Genomic DNA, 21,564 nt, shown 5'->3' with positions numbered 1-21,564 from the left:
TTCTTTCTAGTATCTCTGTGTATATAATTATTGTACACAGATTTAGAAGATATAGTGTACACAAAAAACAACCCAGCGCTGGGTAAATAGTGGACAGAACACGTTGGGTTATTGAGCTATCATCAGCGTTTGTAAGTACTTAAGTAAAAATACTTTAAAGTACTACTTAAGTCGTTTTTTGGGGTATCTGTACTTTACTATTTATATTTTTGACTACTTTTACTTTTACTTCACTACGTTCCTAAAGAAAATAATGTACTTTTTACTCCATACATTTTCCCTGACACCCAAAAGTATTCGTTACATTTCAAATGTTTAGCAGGACAGGAAAAGTATCTAATTCATGCACTTCTCAAGAGAACATCCCTGGTCATCCCTACTGCCTCTGATCTGGCGGACTCATTAAACACAAATGCTTTGTTTGTAAATTATCTCTGAGTGTTGGAGTGTGCCCCTAGCTATCCGTAAATTTTAATAACAAGAAAATGGTGCCATCTGGTTTGCTTAATATAAGGAATGTGAAATGATTTATACTTTTACTTTTGATACATAAGTATATTTTAGCAATTACATTTACTTTTGATACAAGTATATTTAAAGCCAAATACTTTTCGACTTTTACTCAAGTAGTATTTTACTGGGTGACTTTCACTTACTTTAGTCATTTTCTATTAAGGTATCTTTTCTTTTGAGTATGACTTACTGGTCCCCTCCCCCCGTGTCAAAAACTTCAATTCAGGAGGCGGGATTGTTAAGGGGATAGGGTGACATCACCATAACTCTAATTTTAATACAACATCGGAGAAGGCGTGTTAGCAGAGGGCCGTGGTTTATATAGCTAGATAGCTACTCTACTGGTGCCAAAATGTTACAGTAGGGGTGTCAGCAAATATAATTAAAAGTTAACACTATTTTTTTATGGCAAATATACTTATATGTTTCCCCTTTTATCTGTGTCTGGTGTTAACTAGTTACTAGCTAGCTAGGCCTTCAGCCAGCGTGGAACAAAATGGGGGGTCATTCAAAACTCTGACGCAGTTGTGATGTCAACACATCCGTCAGTGCCACTGTGAACTGCATTACTAAGTGACATGTAAAATGGGAGATGTTTAAAATATTATTGAGCTGATTTTACTGCAACACTGTATTCAAGTTGCTTTACATAGGTGTTTTAAAGCGCTGTCAGTCAAGGCATGTCCATGAATACAAGCTCTCTGCCCACTCAGCCTGTCTTTTCAATCATCCTGGTAGTTAGCCATGAGAGAAATTACTTTTTCTCAATTTTTTTGTATTTCTATCAACCCAAAAATATTATTAGTGATATTTTAGTCACTCAAAAGGCTATTTTACATGAGAGTCAGAATGTCTGTTCAGGACCTTTAAAAAAGACAAATCCTTAAAGGACCCAGCACGAAAGTGAATAGAAACCCAACTGATGCTTAAATTAACCCATGTTTGACCACCCGTGAAAGTAAATGTTCATCATGTTAAGTTTGTACACTGCTAATTTAAATGTTCAGCACTTTTGCCTAATTACATACTTTTATATACTGTAAAGTGAATAACATTATTATTGAAATATAACTAAGTGGTAAATATTCCAACATTGGGATATGTATAGAGACTTAAAGAATTCATACTCTTGTGTAAGCTTTATTAAAGGTACAAAAGTGTCAGTGCTCAACCTTAACATGTGTTGACAATATAACAGAACAGATTAACAGGAATGACATTTACTATCACGGGTGGCCAAAAAGAACAAAACAAAAGCCACGCCCCTACTAAACCATGCCTCTAACCTGGTGAATCATAGCTCAATAACCCAGTAGAAACAACCCAATTTAACCCTCCCGTTGTCCTAGGGTCAAAATGACCCGCCACTGTGTTGAACCAACTTTATTTAATTTTTATATTTTTGGGATCATTTGTGAGAAGGAGGCAGTGATACTTTTATTAAAGTATCACTGCCTCCTTCTCACAAATGATCCAAAAAATATAAAAATTAAATAAAGTTGGTTCAACACAGTGGCGGGTCATTTTGACCCTAGGACAACGGGAGGGTTAAAGAAAACGATGTGTTGTTTGTGACCGAACGGGCTGGGTCAAAATAACATAACGTGGGTTCTGTCCAATATCCATCATTTACATAAGTATTCAGACCGTTTACTCAGTACTTTGTTGAAGCACCTTTGGCAGCGATTACAGCCTCGAGTCTTCTTGGGTATGACGCTACAAGCTTGGCACACTTGTATTTGGGGAGTTTCTCCCATTCTTCTCTGCAGATCCTCTGAAGCTCTGTCAGGTTGGATGGGGAGCATTGCTGCAAAGCTATTTTCAGGTCTCTCCAGAGATGTTCGATAGGGTTCAAGTCCGGGCTCTGGCTGGGCCACTCAAGGACAATCAGATAATTGTTCCGAAGCCACTCCTTTTGGCAAACTCCAAGCGGACTGTCATGTGGCTTTTACTGAGGAGTGGCTTCCATCTGGCCACTCTACCACAAAGGCCTGATTGGTTGAGTGCTGCAGAGATGGTTGTCCTTCTGGAAGGTTCTCCCATCTCCACAGAGGAACTCTGGAGCTCTGTCAGAGTGACCATCGGGTTCTTGGTCACCTCCCTGACCAAGGCCCTTCTCCCCCGATTGCTCAGTTTGGCCGTGCGGCCAGTTCTAGGAAGAGTTCCAAACTTCTTCCATTTAAGAATGATGGAGACCTCTGTGTTCTTGGTACCCTTCCCCAGATCTGTCCCCCGACACAATCCTGTCTCAGAGCTCTACGGACAATTCCTTCAACCTCATGGCTTGGTTTTTGCTCTGACATGCATTGTCAACTGTGGGACCTTATATAGACAGGTGTGTGCTTTTCCAAATCATGTCCAATCAATTGAATTTACCACAGGTGGACTCCAGTCAAGTTGTAGAAACATCTCAAGGATGATCAACGGAAGCAGAATGCACCTGAGCTCAATTTCGAGTCTCATAGCAAAGGGTCTGAATACTTATGTAAATGAGTTATTTCAGTTTTTTATTTGTAATACATTTGCAAAAAATCTAAAAACCTGTTTTCGCTTTGTCATTATGGGGTATTGTGTGTAGATTGATGAAAAAAATGCATTTAATCCATTTTAGAATAAGGCTGTAACGTAACAAAATGTGCAAAAAGGGAAGGGGTCTGAATACTTTCCGAATGCACCGTATATCACTATAAGGCCATGACATAATCCATTGACAGTACTGCTTTGTAATGTCAATAAACAAATCCTATACACAACAAAATACTAAAATGTAAATAAGTATAAATATTTTGATCCCTTAATCTGAAACATGTTATAAGGGTTAAGTGTTTATAAGCCAGATAAGGCCTGAGCTTTATTGTAATGGTAATGTTTTCACAGGACAGTAATCTAAAGCTTAGTCCATTCTCAGAGTTTGTGGCCTACAGCCCACTGCAACTATCGTAGCAAGCTATCCTTATTACAATAGCATTAGCGACCTCTTTCGCTTGCGCTCTTTCAAGGACAGTTAAGTCCTTGGCCCTGTTTTGCGAGACTGACCAGTAAATTGTGTGTTTGGCTGAGAAACAGTAAGAGTGGTGTGTCCAGCTAGCCAGGCCTGTAGAGGCTGTATGGTTATTATGGAGTATTGAGACTGTTGACTGATCTGGACAGGACATGCCTACTATTCATTAGACCAATGACCTAATGTCCTGGTAGTGGTACTGGTAGAGTCCTGCTGTCAAAGATATATCAAGATAGGGTAGGTCTCCCGGGTAGAACCGAGCATTGGAGAAGGAGAGTAGCAGAGGTGAAGCGTAGAGGAATAGAGAAATCTGAGGTAAAACAGTAGAGCTCATTGTAGAAAATAAACAGTCAAAACCTCTCCGTTACAGCATTCACTTACAGCACAGCATTCAATTAACATACTCCTCTCTACTATTTTCTATGCTTTCCTGCTCCTCTCTTACTCACTATGCCCTCCTTCTTTCCCTCTCTCTTTCTCTCTCCCTCCTCTCTCTTTCACTCTCGCAGCTCTCTCGCTCTCTCACACTTTCCCGTGCTCTACCCGCCTACTCCCCCCCACCCCCCCCCACACTCTCTCTGGCTGCGCTGACTCCCTCAGCTGTTTTCAGTTGCCCTGTGTGCAGTGTGCAGTGTAGACAGGGCTAGGCTGAGCTGGGCTATGTTGAGGGCATATAGTGAATCTGTGTGGTGAATCTGTGAGGACTACAGAAGGAGTGTCTCAGTGCAGACTCTGTTTCCCAAACTAACTGGATTAGGAACTGGAACATAATGGACCTGTTTTTCTATACTAACTAAAGACAGAGCTTTAAGCGAGAGCAGGCTGGAAGAGAGAAAATAGAAAAACATATAGAGAGTCAACACTGGAGAACTGCTGGAGCAGAGACCCACGTCAAGACTGATCTCTAGCCCAGCTCCCCTCACTCTCCCTGGGATCGGTATGGTGGGACTCTCTCTCTGACCTCCAACACTGGGGTGATGTGAGTCTGTTGTGTGGGTCCTGTTTAGCTCAGTTCAGTCCCAGTTAGTTAAGTTTGGCTCAGTTCTGTTTGACTTGCTTAGGCTGGCCCTCTATGACACTGACCCATACCCCTGCTCCATTTGCAGGTTCTGTGTCTCTGGAACCCCTGACCCCTAACCCCTGAACCTAGGACAGGTTCTGGTACGGTTTTGTGAATTACTGGACTGAAGGGACTTCTGTTTGGCAGTATTTCAGGACTTGAGGATTTTTATTCTCTGGAAACTCTACCCCTGATCTTTGACTGCTGAGACCTATTCTGTCTTCTGGAGGACTGGTGCTTCAGGGACCTGTCTGGCCTCTCTCTCCCTAGGATCATGGCCTCTCTCTGGGGCACAGTGGTGCTGCTGTGTGGGGTAGTGGCACTCTCTGGAGCCCAGCAGGCAAAGAGCAATGTTCCCCGGCTAAAACTCTCTTATAAAGGTGAGTCCACCTTACCCCGACATTTACTGTACCATGTTCCTTTCCTGTGTCTACTATTACTCTACAAGAATAATCCTCTATGGTTACTGTGTCCTCACCAACTGCTCTCTATGTTTACTTGTCTGTATGCATGTCTAGCAGGGACAAAGGTTTCTGTGGCTGTTTGTATTGAGAAAGAGCAGAAGCAGAATTGATATGATATGATGTTGTTTCTATTTTAGATCTATGTAGGCTATACATTGAAATATAGCAGGACTCATGTCTAATATCTGTGTCAAGATAAAGTGCAACCCATATTTCCGTGATGTTGTTTGGTTGCTTTTAGATGGCTTTATAAATAACATTTTGAGCACAACCATAATCTAGCTGCAATGACTTTCTTTTTTACTAAAAACGAGAGATGCATGTTTGGTATGATCATTGGATTGAATAAGACATCTCATGTACAGCTTATGCACTCTGCACCATAGATATTTTTTGATGTGTGTAGGTGCACACTGTCTTTTTCCCTCAGTATTCCATGTGCCACATCTCTGATCAGAGACATGCTTACTAACCGTGGGATCTGTTACAAAATATATTTGTTGACCATGGAGTAGATCAGAATGGATTTATATCAGAGTAGTTCTGTAGGAATCTGTTTGATCACACTGGATCGAATCTGTTAGATCACCATAGAGCCTCTGTGATTAAAGTGTCTCTGTAGACTACTCACTGTGACCAGCTCTGGGAGATACATAGATCTGCCCTGATATCCACCTCTAGAAAACTATACACTGGTTATATTTTCTACTTTTCCACTGTGTGGTATAAGTCAGGTGGAACCGAAAGTTGTCTTATTTCATAGAATGCTTTATCAGAGCATCCACATAATCAGCAATGTGTATGAATGTACAATACTATCTGCTCTCTACTGTTGTCAGTTTGTTAATAAAGAGAGATACCAGAGTCTGACTTGCCAGTGTTTAAGTGAAGTAATATTAATCTGTCTATCCTTCTCTCGTTTTCGTGGTTGTCGTTTTTCCGCTCTGTCGTTCCCTGCATGGTAATTATGGTGAGGATGAATGGTGTAAGTCTGTCTCAACAGATGGCTCTCCCAAACAGACACATTTCTCTCTCAGCACCACCACACTCATATCTACGCATACGCACACACACACACAGACACAAATACACACACACACATATAAACACACGCATGCACTCTTTCGCTCTCTCTCGCATGCATGCACACTCACATGCACCTTGGCCATCTGTAGGTAATGATACCTGTGTGTGTATGTATCAGTCATCTCTAAATCACACGCCTTCTGTGATTTCTCTATTAGACCACAGCACTACAAAGAACTACACATACACAGCAGCACAGACCTGCATAGAGCTCAGGGTAGAAAGTCAGTCTCTGATATGGATCTGTTCATACTGAGTGTTGAATTATCAATATAGGCTTAAACGTTGCTGTGGATAAAACCTAAAAACATGTTTTATTGCTAAACATTTGTGGAGCAGGATGTGAGGTGTGTGGGTCTGTATATGTGGCTTCTGAGTGTTTGTGTGTGTGTGGTTGGTTCTCTGTGCACGACAGGTCCGGGGAGTGTAGGAACCCTGACCCCTACAGGTGGCACTCAGCACACACACACACACGCACACGCACACTCCCACGCGCAGACACAAACACACACACACACACACACACACACGCAGACACACACACACACACACACACATACACACACATATACATACATACAGTTGAAGTCGGAAGTTTACATACATCTTAGCCAAATACATTTAAACTCAGTTTTTCACAATTCCTGACATTTAATCCTAGTAGAAATTCCCTGTTTTAGGTCAGTTAGGATCACAACTTTATTTTAAGAATGTGAAATGTCAGAATAATAATTCATTTATTTCATCACATTCCCAGTGGGTCAGAAGTTTACATACACTCAATTAGTATTTGATAGCATTGCCTTTAAATTATTTAACTTGGGTCAAACGTTTCGGGTAGCCTTCCACAAGCTTCCCACAATAAGTTGGGTGTATTTTGGCCCATTCCTCCTGACAGAGCTGGTGTAACTGAGTCAGGTTTGTAGGCCTCCTTGCACACACACGCTTTTTCAGTTCTGCCCACAAATGTTCGATAGGATTGAGGTCAGGGCTTTGTGATGGCCAATCCAGTACCTTGACTTTGTTGTCCTTAAGCCATTTTGCCACAACTTTGGAAGTATGCTTGGGGTCATTGTCCATTTGGAAGACCCATTTGCGACCAAGCTTTAACTTCCTGACTGATGTCTTGAGATGTTTCTTCAATATATCCACATAATTTTCCTTCCTCATGATGCCATCTATTTTGTGAAGTGCACCAGTCCCTCCTGCAGCAAAGCACCACCCACAGCATGATGCTGCCACCCCCGTGCTTCACGGTTGGGATGGTGTTCTTCGGCTTGCAAGAACCCCCTTTTTCATCCAAACATAACAATGGTAATTCTGGCCAAACAATTCTATTTTTGTTTCATCAGACCAGAGGACATTTCTCCAAACAGTATGATCTTTGTGCAGTTGCAAACCGTAGTCTGGCTTTTTTATGGCGGTTTTGGAGCAGAGGCTTCTTCCTTGTTGAGCGGCCTTTCAGGTTACGTCGATATAGGACTCGTTTTACTGTGGATATAGATACTTTTGTACCTGTTTCCTCCAGCATCTTCACAAGGTCCTTTGCTGTTGTTCTGGGATTGATTTGTACTTTTCGCACCAAAGTATGTTCATCTCTAGGAGACAGAATGCGTCTCCTTCCTGAGCGGTATGAAAGCTGCGTGGTCCCATGGTGTTTATACTTGCGTACTATTGTTTGTACAGATGAACGTGGTACCTTCAGGCATTTGGAAATTGCTCCCAAGGATGAACCAGACTTGTGGAGGTCTACAAATTCTTTTGAGGTCTTGATTTTCCCATGATGTCAAGCAAAGAGGCATTGAGTGTGAAGGTTGGCCTTGAAATACATCCACAGGTACACCTCCAATTGACTCAAATGATGTCAATTCGCCTATCAGAAGCTTCTAAAGCCATGACATAATTTTCTGGAATTTTCCAAGCTGTTTAAAGGCACAGTCAACTTAGTGTATGTCAACTTCTGACCCACTGGAACTGTGATACAGTGAATTATATGTGAAATAATCTGTCTGTAAACAATTGTTGGAAAAATTACTTGTGTCATGCACAAAGTAGATGTCCTAACCGACTTGCCGAAACTATAGTTTGTTAACAAGAAATTTGTGGAGTGGTTGAAAAACCACTTTTAATGACTCCAGCCTATGTGTATGTAAACTTCCGACTTCAACTGTACATACATACATACATACATAGCACACACACACACACACACACCACATCCCCAACCCTAACTCTAACTGCAGAGGGCAATAGGACAGAGGGTCAGTGATGGGGGCGAGGAGCATGGTGGAAGTATAACAATGGCCTCCTTACCTTAACATGATCCTACCAGGTCCAACTGTAACAACTGCAGGCCAGCAGGACTGTAGGACTGCAGGGCAGCAGAGGGACAGGGTAGAGAAAGATGTATCACTGGTCGCCTGAGGTGAGGTTTTAATGGATTTCTGTACAGTGCCAGGGACATAATAACTAAAGCTTTGCTGTACAGTATGTCATACATGTGTCCTAGCCAGGAGAAGTGGAGGGCATATTGTTAAGTGTGTGGGAAATAGAGGAAGACAAAATGAGAGTTTGAAGGAGAAGAAATGAGAGGGAAGGAGAGTGAAAGAGAGCGTACTTTAGTTTCATGGCCAGTGAGGGGACTTCCAGACCTATCCACCCCTTTGATACCCGCAGCCAAGACACACGCAGATACACAGATACACAGACACACAGACACACAGACAGACACACACACACACACACACACTAAAACTCTCTCTCCCTCCCCCTTTCTCCCCTTTCTCTCTATCCTTCTCTCTCTCCTCCTGAGGTCATGTAAATCTTAGTAGTAATGTTATCCACTGGGTTTGTCTGGGTCTGAATAGACTTTTAATCAGAGCATAGAATGAGGGAGGTTCATTTAAAACATTTTATCCATAAGTATGTTTATTTGTCTATGCTTTACCCATCAGTATCCCAGAGAGACAGATGACATGCTGAACGATGCTTGTGTGAAGCCTGGTGTTGTGGACAGTGACTGATGGGCTAGGAACATAGAGAGAAGGAACTGCCAGATGAGTCATAGTCGCCTGGATGTAAAACAGCATTGAGAACCAAATTTGAAATGGACACGATTTAAATGTATGGTCACCATTCATGTAACACATTAAATCTATACATCTCATGGGAGTGGGGAGCTATTTTCTAGTTTTCACAGGTATATTATTTTCCCTATTTAATCTTATAGCAAGCTTATGCTTGACGTGACTGTTATAGGTAGAGCAGACCATCCGATATGCCCTTAAATATTTTTATATGAAACCTGGAATAAAAATGTAAGAGGACCAGTGCTTCTATACTGAAACAAATCTCACATCTGTGCAGTTTGTGAGCGATGTTGTTAGGCTACTTTTTTTTTTTTTTTTTTTTTTTTTTTTAATTTATTTCACCTTTATTTAACCAGGTAAGCCAGTTGAGAACATGTTCTCATTTACAACTGCGACCTGGCCAAGATAAAGCAAGTAGTGCAATAAAAACAACACAGAGTTACATATGGGTAAAAAAACATAAAGTCAGAAATACAACAGAAAATATATATACAGTGTGTGCAAATGTAGCAAGTTATGGAGGTAAGGCAATAAATAGGCTATAGTGCAGAATAATTACAATAGTATTAACACTGGAATGCTAGATGTGCAAGAGATGATGTGCAAATAGAGATACTGGGGTGCAAAAGAGCAAAATAAATAACAATATAGGGATGAGGTAGTTGGGTGGGCTAATTTCAGATGGGCTGTGTACAGGTGCAGTGATCGGTAAGGTGCTCTGACAACTGATGCTTAAAGTTATTGAGGGAGATAAGAGTCTCCAGCTTCAGAGATTTTTGCAATTCGTTCCAGTCATTGGCAGCAGAGAACTGGAAGGAATGGCGGCCAAAGGAGGTGTTGGCTTTGGGAATGACCAGTGAGATATACCTGCTGGAGCGCAGACTACGGGTGGGTGCTGCTATGGTGACCAATGAGCTAAGATAAGGCGGGATTTGCCTAGCAGTGATTTATAGATGGCCTGGAGCCAGTGGGTTTGACGACGAACATGTAGTGAGGACCAGCCAACAAGAGAGTACAGGTCACAGTGGTGGGTAGTGTATGGGGCTTTGGAGACAAAACGGATGGCACTGTGATAGACTACATCCAATTTGCTGAGTAGAGTGTTGGAGGCTATTTTGTAAATGACATCGCCGAAGTCAAGGATCGGTAGGATAGTCAGTTTTACGAGGGCATGTTTGGCAGCATGAGTGAAGGAGGCTTTGTTGCGAAATAGGAAGCCGATTCTAGATTTAACTTTGGATTGGAGATTCTTTATGTGAGTCTGGAAGTTGAGTTTACTGTCTAACCAGACACCTAGATATTTGTAGTTGTCCACATACTCTAGGTCAGACCCGTCGAGAGTGGTGATTCTAGTCGGGTGGGCGGGCGCTAGCAGCGTTCGATTGAAAAGCATGCATTTAGTTTTACTAGTGTTTAAGAGCAGTTGAAGGCTACTGAAGGATTGTTGTATGGCATTGAAGCTCGTTTGGAGGTTTGTTAACACAGTGTCCAATGAAGGGCCAGATGTATACAAAATGGTGTCGTCTGCGTAGAGGTGGATCTGAGAGTCACCAGCAGCAAGAGCGACATCATTGATATACACGGAGAAAAGTGTCGGCCCAAGAATTGAACCCTGTGGCACCCCCATAGAGACTGCCATAGGTCCAGACAACAGGCCCTCCGATTTGACACACTGAACTCTATCTGAGAAGTAGTTGGTGAACCAGGCGAGGCAGTCATTTGAGAAACCAAGGCTATTTAGTCTGCCAATAAGAATGCGGTGGTTGACAGAGTCGAAAGCCTTGGCCAGGTCGATGAAGACGGCTGCACAGTACTGTCTATTATCAATCGTGGTTATAATATCGTTTAGGACCTTGAGCGTGGCTGAAGTGCACCCGTGACCAGCTCGGAAACCGGATTGCATAAGCGGAGAAGGTACGGTGGTATTCGAAATGGTCGATGATCTGTTTGTTGACTTGGCTTTCGAATACTTTCGAAAGGCAGGGCAGGATGGATATAGGTCTGTAGCAGTTTGGATCTAGAGTGTCACCCCCTTTGAAGAGGGGGATGACCGCGGCAGCTTTCCAATCTCTGGGGATCTCAGACGTTATGAAAGAGAGGTTGAACAAACTAGTAATAGGGGTTGCGACAATTTCGGCGGCTAGTTTTAGAAAGAAAGGGTCCAGATTGTCTAGCCCAGCTGATTTGTAGGGGTCCAGATTTTGCAGCGCTTTCAAAACATCAGCCGTCTGAATTTGTGTGAAGGAGAAGCGGGGGGGGCATGGGCAAGTTGCAGCAGAGGGTGCAGAGTTGGTGGCCGGGTTAGTGGTAGCCAGATGGAAAGCATGGCCAGCTGTAGCAAAATGCTTGTTGAAATTCTCGATTATTGTAGATTTATCGGTGGTGATAGTGTTTCCTAGCCTCAGTGCAGTGGGCAGCTGGGAGGAAGTGCTCTTATTCTCCATGGACTTTACAGTGTCCCAAAACTTTTTGGAGTTAGTGCTACAGGATGCAAATTTCTGTTTGAAAAAGTTAGCCTTTGCTTTCCTGACTGCTTGTGTATATTGGTTCCTAACTTCCCTGAAAAGTTGCATATCGCGGGGGCTATTTGATGCTAATGCTGTACGCCACAGGATGTTTTTGTGCTGGTCAAGGGCAGTCAAGTCTGAGGAGAACCAGGGACTATATCGGTTCTTAGTTCTGTATTTTTTGAATGGGGCATGTTTATTTAAGATTGAGAGGAAATTACTTTTAAGGAACAACCAGGCATCCTCTACTGACGGAATGAGATCTATATCCATCCAGGATACCTGGGCCAGGTCAATTAGGAAGGCTTCCTCGCTAGTGTTTTAGGGAGCGTTTGACAGTGATGAGGGGTGGTCGTTTGACCGCGGACCCGTTACGGACGCAGGCAATAAGGCAGTGATCGCTGAGATCCTGGTTGAAGACAGCTGAGGTGTATTTAGAGGGTATGTTAGTCAGGATGATATCTATGAGGGTACCCATGTTTAAGGATTTAGGGTTGTACCTGGTAGGTTCATTGATAATTTGCGTGAGGTTGAGGGCATCTAGCTTGGATTGTAGGATGGCTGGGGTATTAAGCATATCCCAATTTAGGTCACCAAGCAGTACAAACTCAGAGGATAAATGGGGGGCAATCAATTCACATATGGTGTCCAGGGCACAGCTGGGGCTGAGGGGGTCTGTAGCAAGCGGCAACAGTGAGAGACTTATTTCTGGAAAGGTGGATTTTTAGAAGTAGAAGCTCAAACTGTTTGGGCACAGACCTGGATAGTATGATAGAGCTCTGCAGGCTATCTCTACAGTAGATTGCAACTCCACCCCCTTTGGCAGTTCTATCTAGACGGAAAATGTTATAGTTGGGGATGGAAATTTCAGAATTTTTGGTGGCCTTCCTGAGCCAGGATTCAGACACTGCTAGAACATCAGGGTTGGCAGAGTGTGCTAACGCAGTGAATAACTCAAACTTAGGAAGTAGACTTCTGATATTTATGTGCAAGAAACCAAGACTTTTGCGATTACAGAAGTCATCAAATGATAGCTCCTGGGGAGTAGGAGTGATACTGGGGGCTACAGGGCCTGGGTTAGCCTCTACATCACCAGAGGAACAGAGGAGGACTAGAATAAGGATACGACTAAAGGCTTTAAGAACTGGTCTTCTAGTGCGTTGGGTACATAGAATAAAGGGGGCAGATTTCCGGGTGTTATAGAAAAGATTCAGGGCATTATGTACAGACAAGGATATGGAAGGATATGAGTAAAGTGGAGGTAAACCTAAGCGTTGGGTAACAATGAAAGAGATAGTATCTCTAGAGGCATCAATTGAGTCAGTCTCTGAGTGTATAGGGGGAGGGGCAAAGGAGCTAACTAAGGCAGGTTTAGCTAGGCTGGGGGATCTACAGTAAAATAGTACCATTAGAAATAACCGAAACAACAATAAACTAATCATGTTTGGGCTGAGGCTAAACATAAACAGGATGTAGTACCTAAAAAGGAACAGTCCAGCAGACATCAACTGTATAGCTGAGTTATCATAAGGTCCGGTGGTGAAGCGCTAGTGAGTAAGGGCCCACGGCTAGCGTGTGCTACGTCCGTTTTGTTGTTGTAGCCAGCTGGTAGCGATGAATCCAGAGTTAACGGTCCAGTGAATCAGTGATTCCGGCGGAAAAACTGATATGTTCTGGGTCGATAACGCGCTGTGCAGACTGGCCGAATATCCGGTGATCAATGTCCAGTGATTAAAAATTAATCCCGCGGAAAAAATCCAATATTCTGGGTGAAATGCCGCTAGCTGTGGCTAATAGCAAGTAGCTTGTTCAGTAGCTAGTTCAGTTTAGTGAGTAAAAGGCCACGGATAACGTGTGCTAACGGGCCAGGGCTAGCAGATGGATGGAATCTTCGTGGTTAACGTCGTAACCACATCAGACGATTTCGTCGGCAGACCAGTCGTGTAGGATCGGCGGGGCTCCGTGTCAACACTAGGTGGTCCCGTCCGGTTGATAGAGAGGTAGATAGCCGGGAGATGGGCCTAGCTCGGGATGATTAGCCAGACCACAGCGTCCGTTTTGTTGTAGCCAGCTGGTAGCGACGAATCCGGAATTAGAGGTCCAGTGAATCAGTGATTCCGGCGGAAAAACTGATATGTTCTGGGTCGATAACGCGCTGTGCAGAATGGCCGAATATCCGGTGATCAATGTCCAGCGATTAAAATTAATCCAGCGGAAAAAAATCCAATGATCTGGGTGAAATGCCGCTAGCTGTGGCTAATAGCAAGTAGCTAGTTAGCTGGCTAGCTAGTTTCAACTGGAGATTCTAGATTCTAGATAAAAAGGTAAGTCAATAATAGAATCCGTTCCACATTGAGTGAGGCGGGTTGCAGGAAAGTATATTTTGTAGAAGGATGAAAGTCTGATAGGAAAATATGTACGAAAAATACAAAAAAACTGGGTATTTACAGGCTATTTACAGACACACGACATAAACACAACTGCACTACTACGCCATCTTGGAACTACTTTGTATCGTTGTTTCTTCTTCAGAGCGCACTGGTGCACAAGTGATACATTTTACATTTACATTTTAGTCATTTATCCAGAGCGACTTACAGTTAGGGCATTCATCTTAAGATAGCTAGGTGGGACTCATTTTGCTTGACCGTGACAATCGCATGTTCTTTCAAGTTTTGCAGTGTGTGTTCTGAAGGTTTGCATTAAAATAAAGTGTATAGCCTATTAAATATCAGTGGAGGAGCCTATAGGCCTACTATTTCATTTTTTCAAAATTAACTTATTGGATCCCCCTCACCATGGAACGAACGCGCTATACAGCACAAAGCACGCCACATGATCTCCACCCCAGGCCACCCACTTAACCACTGCTTTGAGCTCCCATCAGGTCAGAGAAAACAGACAATTAAATGGAGGACATCACTATTATGAACAACTCCCCATATGGGCAGGTGTTGGGTGGGGTAGGAGGGTAGGAAAGGTAGCTGTCTGACTGTTCCTATTGTTTGTTTCCTGTTGTGTTTTCTATACGTTTTGTTTAGGCCTATGTGATGTGTTAGAAGTGCTATGATTTCCTCTTGTAGGACAAAAGTTAATCTGAATCGGAATTGGTTTTACTTTCCCATCATATGACAGTCATGATTCAAAAGCATTGATATAGTTTAATTCAATCAATGAATCAAAGTTTAATGCTGGAATTATTTTATCCTTCATGGTATCAGGAGTGATAGCTCATAAACTGAAGAGAATTTCGGCCTATACGATAAGAATGGTTGCCTTTTTTCTCTCCTTGATACATTTCACACCATCCCAATTCAGACCCAAACACACATTTGATTTACACACACATGGGGACTTCATTAACATAATGTGGCATGTGATGGGTATGTGGTCTTCTCTATTCGCTACAGAAAATTGTAAAGGAGTAACGTTAGGAAACAAGAATCTCAACCTACAGTGGTCAAATGATTTGGCATAAATAGAAACAAGCACCAACAGTTTGATAAAAAGTATAAAACACGCTTGTGAAAGATAAATTACAATATTAGTGGGAATATGTCCATGATAAAGAGAATGGGATATAATTAGATAAAGTAGAAAAAATATTATTTGAGATGCAGCACCACTTGTGTGTAGATCGCTATTTCTAAAATCAATATGGACAGCGCCCAGTGCTGAAAGTTGAGTAGGCAAATTAACAAGAGGGTTTTCTTAGACCACTAAGAATTAAGAGGTATAGGCTTAACTGTTTGACAGACGCAATTATGTTATCCATATTTTTGTCGGTATAGCTATTTCCTCCAATACTGTCACCATGCACTCCTTAAATAGGCTTACCTCCTTTCTGCGTCGGATTCAGGCGTCATGTTTGGGGTGGTAAATCAACTTCTGAAATTACCATGTTTATATTCATAATGACATCTCAGATTTAATTATTTGCATACAGTAACAGTTTATTTTCAAACAAGACACACTGGTTTGGCATTGGAGAAATAAGGTAAGATTAATATATTTAATAGAGTAAGTAGGCCTATTCGTAGAGACAAAGGTGATTTTAGATCGAAATTATTATGTTATTGTCATTGAATTGATTAGCACACTAACCACGTGTTAAATGTGTAGTGTAAGGCTATGAATTGGGCAGCTAGTAGGCTATTTGCTAATAGGCTAATTATGTTCTGGCTGGAGGCCAAACCTAGTTGCCATCCCCCGTTGTATATTTAAGCAATAAGGCACGAGGGGGTGTGGTATATGGCCAATACACCATGGCTATGGGCAGTTCCTATAGCATGACACAATGTGGAGTGCCTGTATACAGCCGTTAGCCGTGGTATACTGGCCATATACCACAAACCTTTGAGGTGCCTTAATGCTATTATAAACTTATTATCAATGTAATTAGAACAGTCAAAAATAATGTTGTGTCATACCCATGGTATACGGTCTGGTATACCACGGCTTTCAGCCAATCAGCATTCAGGGCTCAAAGCACCCAGTTTATAATGTACATTTAATCACCCTGTTCACCATCACCATCATTCAGATCATATACAGTGGGGAGAACAAGGATTTGATACACTGCCGATTTTGCAGGTTTTCCTACTTACAAAGCATGTAGAGGTCTGTAATTTTTATCATAGGTACACTTCAACTGTGAGAGATGGAATCTAAAACAAAAATCCAGAAAATCACATTGTATGATTTTTAAGTAATTAATTTGCATTTTATTGCATGACATAAGTATTTGATCACCTACCAACCAGTAAGAATTTCGGCTCTCACAGACCTGTTAGTTTATCTTTAAGAAGCCCTCCTGTTCTCCACTCATTACCCGTAATAACTGCACCTGTTTGAACTCGTTACCTGTATAAAAGACACCTGTCCACACACTCAATCAAACAGACTCCCACCTCTCCACAATGGCCAAGACCAGAGAGCTGTGTAAGGACGTCAGGGATACAATTGTAGACCTGCACAAGGCTGGAATGGGCTACAGGACAATAGGCAAGCAGTTTGTGAGAAGCCAACAACTGTTGGCGCAATTATTAGAAAATGGAAGAAGTTCAAGATGACGGTCAATCACCCTCGGTATGGGGCTCCATGCAAGATCTCACCTCGTGGGGCATCAATGATCATGAGGAAGGTGAGGGATCAGCCCAGAACTACACGGCAGGACCTGGTCAATGACCTGAAGAGAGCTGGGACCACAGTCTCAAAGAAAACCATTAGTAACACACTACGCCGTCATGGATTAAAATCCTGCAGCGCACGCAAGGTCCCCCTGCTCAAGCCAGTGCATGTCCAGGCCCTTCTGAAGTTTGCCAATGACCATCTGGATGATCCAGAGGAGGAATGGGAGAAACTCATGTGGTCTGATGAGACAAAAATATAGCTTTTTGGTCTAAACTCCACTCGCCATGTTTGGAGGAAGAAGGATGAGTACAACCCCAAGAACACCATCCCAACCGTGAAGCATGGAGGTGGAAACATCATTCTTTGGGGATGCTTTTCTGCAAAGGGGACAGGACGACTGCACCGTATTGAGGAGAGGATGGATGGGGCCATGTATCGCAAGATCTTGGCCAACAACCTCCTTCCCTCAGTAAGAGCATTGAAGATAGGTCGTGGCTGGGTCTTCCAGCATGACAACGACCCGAAAACACACAGCCAGGGCAACTAAGGAGTGGCTCCGTAAGAAGCATCTCAAGGTCCTGGAGTGGCCTAGCCAGTCTCCAGATCTGAACCCAATAGAAAATCTTTGGAGGGAGCTGAAAGTCCGTATTGCCCAGCGACAGCCTCGAAACCTGAAGTATCTGGAGAAGGTCTGTATGGAGGAGTGGGCCAAAATCCCTGCTGCAGTGTGTGCAAACCTGGTCAAGACCTACAGGAAACGTACGATCTCTGTAATTGCAAACAAAGGTTTCTGTACCAAATATTAAGTTCTGCTTTTCTGATGTATGAAATACTTATGTCATGCAATAAAATGCAAATTAATTACTTAAAAATCATACAATGTGATTTTCTGGATTTTTGTTTTAGATTCCGTCTCTCACAGTTGAAGTGTACCTATGATAAAAATTACAGACCTCTACATGCTTTGTAAGTAGGAAAACCTGCAAAATCGGCAGTGTATCAAATACTTGTTCTCCCCACTGTATAGTGCTAAACTTGAAGAACTCATGGATGTTTCGGTGAAGTGAAATTATGTTGTTGCTCACCAGTGCGCTCTGAAGAAAAAACTATTATACAATGTAGCCTAACAACATCGCTCGCAAACTGCACAGATGTGAGATTTGTTTCACTATATAAGCACTGGTCCTCTTACATTTTTATTCCAGGTTTCATATCAAAATATTTAAGGGCATATCGGATGGTCTGCTCTACCTATAACAGTCACTCCAAGCCGGGTTGCTACAGTAGAAGATTGAAATGGGAAAATAAAATACCAGTGAAAAAACTATGAAATACCTCCCCAATACCTTCTGATGTACAGTATATATTTAATGTATTACATGAATGGTGACCACAGCCCTTCCGAAAATACATTTAAATCGTGTTTTAATGGGAAGAAAATCCACCCTGCTCCATGTATTCAATGTATTCCATATCAAATGTTGCCAGTGCTTCTTTACTTTTGGGCTATTATGACGCATCTGGTAGTTCCTTCTCTGTATGTTCCTAGCTGATGGGACATGGGATGTTGTTGCAGCATCTAGAACACTTCACTGTTCATTGTCTATACTCCACCCCTCAGACAGATCATGTGTGTTGACATGATCAGGAGATGCTTTATCTGTTGTCACCGAGCAGACACACAAAGCCAGCCATGTGGATGTCAGCTGATCTACAGTACCAGTCAAAAGTTTGGACACACCTACTCATTCAAGGGTTTTTCTATATTTTTACTATTTTCTACGTTGTAGAATAATGGTGAAGACATCAAACCTATGAAATAATACATATGGAATCATGTAGTAACCAAAAAACTGTTATAAAATCTAAATGTATTTTATATTTGAGATTCTTCAAAGAGCCACCCTTTATCTTGATGACAGCTTTGCACACTCTTGGCATTTTCTCAACCAGCTTCACCTGGAATGCTTTTCCAACAGTCTTGAAGGAGTTTCCACATATGCTGAGCACTTGTTGGCTGCTTTTCCTTCACTCTGCTGTCTGACTCATCCCAAACCATCTCAATTGGGTTGAGGTCGGGGGATTGTGGAGGCCAGGTCATCTGATGCAGCACTCCATCACTCTCCTTCTTGGTAGAATATCGCTTACACAGCCTGGAGGTGTGTTGGGTCATTGTCCTGTTGAAAAACAAATGATAGTCCCACTGAGCCCAAACCAGATCGGATGGCGTATCTCTACAAAATGCTGTGGTAGCCATGCTGGTTAAGTGTGCTTTGAATTCTAAATAAATCACTGACAGTGTCACCAGCAAAGCACCCCCCACACCATACCACCTCCTCCTCCATGCTTTACGGGGGAACTACACATGCAAAGATCATCCGTTCACCCACACCGCATCTCACAAAGACACTGCTGTTGGATCCAAAAATCTCAAATTTGGACTCCAGACCAAAGGACAAATGTCCACCGGTCTAATGTCCATTGCCCGTGTTTCTTGGGCCAAGCAGGTCTCTTCTTCTTATTGGTGTCCTTTAGTAGTGAGTTATTTGCAGCAATTAGACCATGAAGGCCTGATTCTGTCACACCCTGGCTCTGGGGACTCTATATGTTGAGCCAGGGTGTGTAAATTCTATGTGTTTATGTTCTGTGTGGGAGTTCTAGTTGTGGTATTTCTATGTTGGCCAGAGTGGCTCCCAATCAGAGGCAACGAGTGTCAGCTGTTGCTGGTTGTCTCTGATTGGGAGCCATATTTAAACAGTCTGTTTCCCTTAGTGTTTGTGGGATCTTGTTTCCGTTTGGTTTGTTTCTGTGTTAACCGTAGGACTGCACGTTCCGTTTATTGTTTTGTTGTTATATTATCACTAAAGATAATAAAGTTAAGTATGTTCGCAACTAACGCTGCGCATTGGTCTACTCCATATAACGATCGTGACAGAAGATCCCACCATACCAGGACCAAGCAGCGTGTCCAGGAGCAGGCAGCCTGGACGTGGGAGCAAATATTGGACGGGCAGGGGTCCTGGACCTGGGAGGAAATCCAGGCCGGGATGGATCGCCGTCCATGGAGTGAGACGGTAGAGGCGCGACGGAGAGAGGAGCAACGGCGTCAACAGTGTCGTCGTCGGACGGACGAGAGGCAACCCAAAAAATTTTTTAGGGGGGGCACATGGCATGGACGATGGGGCTGCTGGAGGCAGATAAGGGGCGAATTCAGAAGGCCACCAGGTTACGGGAGCCATTGGTGAGAAGAGGGAAGGAAGATATAGAGGCACGGCGAGAGGTAGTGAGGTGTATTGCCAGTCCGGTCCGGCCCGTTCCTGATCCCCGTTTAAGGCCAGTGGTGTGTGTTCCCAGTACGGTCCGGCCTGTTCCTGCCCCTCGCACCAAGCCTACGGTGTGCGTCGCCAGCCCGGCCCGGCCTGTTCCTGCCCCTCGCACCAAGCCTACGGTGTGCGTCGCCAGCCCGGCCCGGCCTGTTCCTGCTCCTCGCACCAAGCCTACGGTGTGCGTCGCCAGCCCGGCCCGGCCTGTTCCTGCCACTCGCACCAAGCCTACGGTGCGCGTCGCCAGCCCGGCCCGGCCTGTTCCTGCTCCCCCCACCAAGCCTACGGTACGCGTCACCAGCCCGGCCCGGCCTGTTCCTGCCACTCGCACCAAGCCTACGGTGCGTGTCGCCAGCCCGGCCCGGCCTGTTCCTGCTCCCCGCACCAAGCCTACGGTGCGCGTCACCAGCCCGGCCCGGCCTGTTCCTTCCACTCGCACCAAGCCTACGGTGCGCGTCGCCAGCCCGGCCCGGCCTGTTCCTGCCACTCGCACCAAGCCTACGGTGCGCGTCGCCAGCCCGGCCCGGCCTGTTCCTGCCACTCGCACCAAGTCTACGGTGCGCGTCGCCAGCCCGGCCCGGCCTGTTCCTGCCACTCGCACCAAGCCTACGGTGCGCGTCGCCAGCCCGGCCCGGCCTGTTCCTGCCACTCGCACCAAGTCTACGGTGCGCGTCGCCAGCCCGGCCCGGCCTGTTCCTGCCACTCGCACCAAGCCTACGGTGCGCGTCGCCAGCCCGGCCCGGCCTGTTCCTGCCACTCGCACCAAAGCTACGGTGCGCGTCGCCAGCCCGGCCCGGCCTGTTCCTGCCACTTGCACCAAAGCTACGGTGCGCGTCGCCAGCCCGGCCCGGCCTGTTCCTGCCACTCGCACCAAAGCTACGGTGCGCGTCGCCAGCCCGGCCCGGCCTGTTCCTGCCACTCGCACCAAGCCAGGGGTGCGAGTCGTCAGCCCGGTCCAGCCCGTTCCTGCTCCATGCACCAAGTCAGGGGTGCGCATCGTCAGCCCGGTCCGGCCCGTTCCTGCTCCACGCACCAAGCCAGGGGTGCGCATCGTCAGCCCGGTCCGGCCCGTTGCTGCTCCACGCACCAAGCCAGGGGTGCGCATCGTCAGCCCGGTCCGGCCCGTTGCTGCTCCACTCACCAAGCCAGGGGTGTGCAGCGTCAGCCCGGTCCGGCCCGTTGCTGCTCCACGCACCAAGCCAGGGGTGCGCATCGTCAGCCCGGTCCGGCCCGTTGCTGCTCCACGCACCAAGCCAGGGGTGCGCAGCGTCAGCCCGGTCCGGCCCGTAGCTGCTCCACGCACCAAGCCAGGGGTGCGCATTGTCAGCCCGGTCCGGCCCGTTCCTGCTCCACGCACCACGCCAGGGGTGCGCATCGTCAGCCCGGTC

General features: G+C 44.7%; 1 protein-coding gene across 1 annotated transcript in view; it reads left to right on the top strand.

Annotated features, from left to right (window-relative positions):
- Positions 1 to 4,148: 4,148 nt before the first annotated feature.
- Positions 4,149 to 21,564, top strand: part of LOC121576580 (semaphorin-3ab-like) — a 52,962-nt gene continuing 35,546 nt past the window's right edge. The window contains exon 1 of the mRNA XM_041889823.1: positions 4,149 to 4,954. Coding sequence (XP_041745757.1) covers positions 4,849 to 4,954 — 106 coding nt within the window. The 5' untranslated portion in view covers positions 4,149 to 4,848. The remainder of the gene's footprint in view (positions 4,955 to 21,564) is intronic.

The sequence above is a fragment of the Coregonus clupeaformis genome, chromosome 23 (genome assembly GCF_020615455.1).
Source record: "Coregonus clupeaformis isolate EN_2021a chromosome 23, ASM2061545v1, whole genome shotgun sequence".
In the NCBI taxonomy this organism is placed as follows: Eukaryota; Metazoa; Chordata; class Actinopteri; order Salmoniformes; family Salmonidae; genus Coregonus; species Coregonus clupeaformis.
This window is presented reverse-complemented; position numbering and strand designations above follow the sequence as displayed.